General features: G+C 52.8%; 1 protein-coding gene across 1 annotated transcript; it reads left to right on the top strand.

Moving 5' to 3' along the window:
- Positions 1-612: 612 nt before the first annotated feature.
- CHC_T00004811001 (hypothetical protein) lies at positions 613-1,440 on the top strand. The gene has a single exon (XM_005716527.1). It carries the CDS (start codon positions 613-615, stop codon positions 1,438-1,440), a length of 828 nt encoding a protein of 275 aa, XP_005716584.1.
- Positions 1,441-5,980: the final 4,540 nt, after the last annotated feature.

Raw genomic sequence — 5,980 nt, 5'->3', positions numbered from 1 at the left:
GTCTGGAAATCCTAGGTTTCCAGATACCGTACCGTTGCCCTACCCTTCGGGTACTACCCTGTTGGGGTGAAAACGGGGTACCTCGTCCCGTGTCTTACCCGTGCGTGTTTTATTGTGATGTGATGTGTCCCTGTCTGCCTCTGTGGTCTCGGCCGTACAGGACGACCGAAAACCACCGCATTTATACTCTTTTTGCGCGCGGTCTACAATTACTAACTTAAACTTCCAATTACTTACACCGGTCCCAACCACGTGTCACACAACCCCCCACTTAGGCGGGGCCACGGGCCCCGGCCACTCAAATTTTGGCTTTGATTTTGATTTTTTTTTCACCCTCCAGCCTATATCAACACAGACCTGGGGCTCGGACCACCCTTCCCTTCCTGTGGTATCTGCCGTCGCTCTCCGTTCGCCTTTCTCGCTCCACCCCAGCTTCGGTTTAGCTCTTTCGGCCTCCTGCTTCCTGCGCTGCTTAGCTCTCGCCGCTCTTCCGCGTTGCCTCCGTGGTCCTCGTCGTAGTTTAGTCCTTCTGTCTACCGCCAGATCGAGAGGCACGCAGGTGGGGTTTCAGTCCCCGTGTGCCCTCTTTGGCTCCCCTTCTAGCGTAATACGATGGCGAGGACCAAGCAGACAGCGGCGAAGAGCACGGGAGGTAAGCGTCCGCAGAAGCATCTCGCTCTGAAAGCTGCGCGCTTCGCCAGCCGCGACCACTTAATGTTCGAGCTTTCATCGCGAACAGATGTAACCACGGTTTCCAAGACGGGTTCCATGTTCCACATTTGGGTGGCCAGCGGGCATCGCCGTTACGCCGTAACAAAACAAGAGTTCAAAAGCCTTCTAGGAGATCATATTACCGCCCTGCTCCACTGCAAGCCAGATGAAGAGGTCTCTCTCGAAGAGATATGGCGTCTTGGTCTCACAGAGTCGTTGTCGGACACAAACCAGTACTGTATTATCGGCGACGGTGAGTGGATTATTGAGTCCATCTATCTCGACGTTGACAACACGTACTATGGCGTCGACGCCGCAACCAACCTTCCTCACCGTATTTTGCTATACACTCTAGCAATTTCCGGAACTGGGAATAGTACAACTCACAAGATTGTTGACGATCTCTTCCAGTTTGGTGGGAGACACCGAATTAGTGCTTTCTTAAGTATTGATCGTTTTTGCACCGATCAAAAGGGCAGGAGTCTGAAGATGATACATGGTCGTTCCAGGGCGGTCAATCCTCGGACTCCGATCTACCGCGTTTCCACACACGGGACCGTGCGGTTCCGAGATAATAGTGACATGTGCATCTCCGCCGCCGTCTGCAACGGTCTCCAACTACTAGGGTCTTCGAACCTTGCCGTCAAGTACTGGGATCTTTTAGTCCGCAACAGCCTCCTCTTCGAGAGGGACCGGCTCTCCGTCGCGTCGAATCCGAGATTTCCATGACGCTGGAAAACACCTTAATCAAGATGAAGTCGCTCTCCGCGGGTCGCTTCTTCGTAGTCCATCTCTCGGACTCCTCCTGAGGCTTGACCCGGGTGTCTATGTCGCGACTTTAGAAGGCTTGCCCCACATAATGCACAGCATCTGCGTCTCGACCATACATTCCATTGTACTTGATTGTATGGAGGGGTTTCCGCTTCGGCTCTGCGCCGGCGCGGTCAAAGCATGCGTTGGAGCAGACGGGATCTTCGTTGGCGTCTCCGAACTGCGCCAAGTTCTCGTCGTCACCCCTTCCAAGAAGAAACGGAGCAGAATTGGACGCGCAAGCAGCCGCAGAGCACACAAGAAAGCCGCGATTTGGGGATCGGGAAGTTCTATTCAGCATTAGAGGTCATTGGTGATTCCCATTGTCTCCATGACCCACTCTCTATCTACTCGTAGCAAGTAATCAGCACTTCATATGCATTTCACTATCTTTCAATTCAAAGAGTAAAATCCCTAGTCATTTGCCTCACTGAAGGTGCCACGGTTGCCTCTTGTAGAGGACCAGCCTTCTGGCATGTATCTCCCTTCTCGAGTAGCGTTGATGCGGCGACACTAGGGTGTACCGCGGATGGCGCGCACGAGCAACTCGGCATGGGCCATAGAACTTCGACAAGGCGATAGGCCATTTCTGCATGGGCCCGAGGGCAGCCTCTTTTGCGACCAACACTTCGTCGCCCACATTGAAAGTTGCTTCGCAACCGTCTGTTAATGTGGTTGCAGCTCTGCGCCCGATTATTCTTGTTGCCCGCATCGCCCTGGCTTGCAAGAGTTCCATTTGCCGGTGGCGGATCTCGGAGACTCCAAATAGAGGCTTTTGGTCTCCAGGCGCCATCCTGGGCAACACCCCATAAAGCAGCTCGAACGGGGACAATCCCACCGCCATCCTCCTGCGACGGTATCCATATAGGACTTGACGTAAAGCATCGTCCCACTCAACAATTGTAGGCGAGGCACCGAGAATCATCTTACGGACTGCTCTCTTCAATGTGCCGACCATCCGCTCTGCCCGTCCGTTTGACATAGGCGCATAGGCGAGCACTGTCTTCCACTTAATCCCGTTTCGTGCCATGAAGGTATTCAGGACCGACGCTGTGAAACAAGTAGCGTTGTCCGAGACAACGACACGTGGTAACCCAAAACAGTGAATTATCTCCTCTTTCACGAACTTCAGCACCTCCTCTGCCGTCGAGGTGACGGTGGCCTTCGCAATTGGCCAGCCAGTCAGGTGCTCAACGGCAATAAGGATGTACCTCCGTCCAGAGGGCGTACGAGGCAATTGTCCCGCAAAATCGATAGAGTATGTATCAAATAACGAAGTCATGGGAAATCGAAGGGTGGTCTTGTACTTCGGAATTGGTGTGGCTTTCTGGCAACCGTCACAACCCCGAACGTAGTCGTTCACGTCTCGGTGGACGGCAGGCCACCAATATCGGTCCAAGACGAATCTCTTCGTCGTTTGCAGATCCCAATGGCCTATTTCGTCGTGAAAGGCTCTAATGATCCTTCTGCGAGCCCCTATACGCGGGATAGCGCGTAATCCATTGTTGGTCCTACGGAACAGTTGTCCATTACAAGCCATGAAACGTTTGGCGCTTCGGCGGTTGAGCCGACGTCGACGAACATCCACTTCCCTCATATCAATACCCGCCAGGTGCCTTGAAATGTCAATAAGATGGGGTTCCCACTCCATTTGCGCCTCTAGAGGATCCGAAACACTGCAGACAAGATCTCCCTCGTCGTCAGAGTCGACTCCATCCTCGCCCTTGGCTTTCAGGCGGGACAGGAAGTCAGCTCCACCGTTCTTTCCTCCCGGGCGGTACTTAATTTCGAATTCGTATTCTGCTAGGAAGTCCATTCACCTTGCCAACCTCCCGTGAATGTCTTTCTTCTTAAAGGCATACTGCAGGGCTTGGTGGTCTGTTATTAGCGTGAACTTTTGTGTTGAAAGCAGGTAAACTCGGAACTTCTTCAAATCGAAGATCACAGCCAGGGCCTCTCGCTCACAGGCGGAGTACTTCCTCTCGGCTGACGTCATCGTGCGACTTGCGTACTGGATCGGGTGGACTTTCCTGTCCTCTTTTCGTTGGGCCATAACAGCTCCGACGGCGACCGAGGATGCATCAGTCTCCACGACAAAAAGTTGTTCGAAGTACGCAAACGCCAAGACTGGCGAGGAGGTTAACTTGAGCTCAAGCTTCTCGAATGCCTCCTTCATCTCCGCCGTCCACTTAAAAGTCCGTTTAGTAGACGTGGCCTCATGTAACGGAGCAGAGATCTCGGCAAACTTAGGAATGAAGCGGCGGTAGTATCCCGCCAGACCACGGAAGCTACGAAGCCCTGTCGCATTCGACGGCTCCTTCTTCCTCTTAATGGCGCTGACCTTTTCGGGGTCCACTTTGACGCCATCTCCGGTGACTATGTGTCCAAGCAGTCGCGTTTGGGACTGTGCGAAGCTGCATTTTGAGATCTTAAGCTTCAGCCCGCTCGTAGCAATCACCTTGCAGACTTCACGTAAGTGTGAAGTGTGCTCTTCAACGGACTTCGAGAAGACGACTACGTCGTCTAAGTAAACTCTAACGAAGCTAAGCCTTTGGAAAAGCTGGTCCATCATCCTTTGGAATGTGGGGGGCGTTCATTAACCCGAATGGCATCACCTCGAACTGGAACGTCCCAAAACGGCAGACGAAAGTCGTCTTCTCTTTGCAGTTTTCAGCCATCCGGACTTGCCAATACCCCGAGAACAAGTCAAGCGTTGTGAAGACCGAGCTCCCCTCAAAATCATCGAAGATCTCCTCGATCTTTGGCAAGGGCCAACGATCGGCTTTCATTTTGCGATTGAGGGTGCGGTAATCTACACAGAACCTGGGTTTTCCGTTTTTCTTCGATGCGATAACGATAGGAAAGGACCAGGCCGAAATGGAGGGGGTTATTATTCCCGCCTCCAACATCTTACGAAGCTCCTCACGTACCACTTCATTGTGGCGTGGCGGAAGCCTACGTGCAGGGTGAGTAATGGGGCTTGGATCTTCTAGCTCAAACGAGTGAGACACCGGAACATCTGCCGGTCTTAAATCGTCGAGTGACCAAGCTACGATCCCTGAGTTCTGGATAGAATTCACAATGCTCTCCCTGGCCTCGAAAGCCAGGTGGCGCAATTTCTCCCCGAGAAGGGCTACTTGAAGCCGTTCCGGGCCTTCTTCGTCTACTCTGCCATCTCCTTTCGCGTTTTCCGAGTCGGACTTTAGGCCCTCTTTCACTAGATCAGGAAGACCATCCAATTCATCTTCGACTCCATCCAGTAGCTTGGTGAGTCCTAAATCAGGTTCAAATGGTGGCTAGCCAAGAGTCGCCAAGACAAATTCATTGTCGCTTGTCGTAGACGAGCCAGGTACAGTCTCAGAGTCGGAGGTGAAATCCTCACTATCAGTTGAGGCTGCACTCCGTGAAACGTGTTCCACATCCATGTTGAGGCCTAGTCTGGTGGTATTCTCACCTACTGTCATCTGCACATGTTGCTTACCAAGATCGATGCATGCCTGTAGTCCCTCAAGGGTCGGAAGCTCTATGATCAGGTCGAACGGCGATCCTTTCACGACTAAGAAGTCCAACTTCACGATAAGTTCACCAAACGATTTTGGTATCTGATGAAGCGATCTCAGGCAGGGCGCATTAGCACCATCTGCCACCGTGATATGCTTCTCAGTCGGTTGCGGGGAGAGGCAAAGCTTAGACGCCAACTTTGGCGAGATTATGTTCGGTACGGCCCCAGAATCTAACAGGGCTTGAGCTTCCGTCCCATAAACCTTCACAGTTACCAGCCGCAGCCTTCGAGACTTCGTATCGGCGTGAACTGCGAAAGCACGACCACGGACTCTTTGTTTCGCAAACAAGCGGCCTATCTCCTTCTTCGCCACTTCCGCATCGCCGCGAACAAGCTGTCCGAAAGTGAGTCCGGAAGATGCGTTTGCAAGCTCCGAAACGACATTATACATCCTCACATACTCCTGGAGGGATGTTTTTCTGGTCACTTTCTTCGCTTTCATCCTCTGGTGGGACCTCCTTGGCCCCGCCTGAAGTGGCAGAGCCCTCTTTTGCATCTCGAATGGTACAGACGGGTTCAGAAGCCTGGGAATGGACACCTCCTCCCGCGTTTTGTGCTGCTTGGGAAGAGGTTCGCCGTCTGCGTTTCTCTTAGTGACGGCCACGACTTCCCTGTCGTTCGCCTCGCCAATATAGGTGACCTGGGCATTCCCTGCACCTTCTATCGCAGATGCTGTGGACTGCGTCGTGGCTCCTGCCCTCGGCAGTGTCGTTCTAAGACTGGTCCAGCACGTTTCCTTTTCATGACCAAGCTTCCCACAATTCGAACAACGAGTGTCTCGGCGCGGATTAGAAGGGCATCGGCTGGCTCCATGCCCCGGTTCCTTGCAGAATGAGCAGGTTCGGACCTGTCCACCTTGATCTGCTGTCTGATTCTTCTTTACCAACAAAGAAAGTT

This window comes from Chondrus crispus, genomic scaffold, assembly GCF_000350225.1.
Source record: "Chondrus crispus Stackhouse genomic scaffold, scaffold_25, whole genome shotgun sequence".
Lineage (NCBI taxonomy): Eukaryota > Rhodophyta > Florideophyceae > Gigartinales > Gigartinaceae > Chondrus > Chondrus crispus.
The sequence above is the reverse complement of the archived record's forward strand: the minus strand, read 5'-3'. Positions and strand labels throughout refer to the sequence as shown.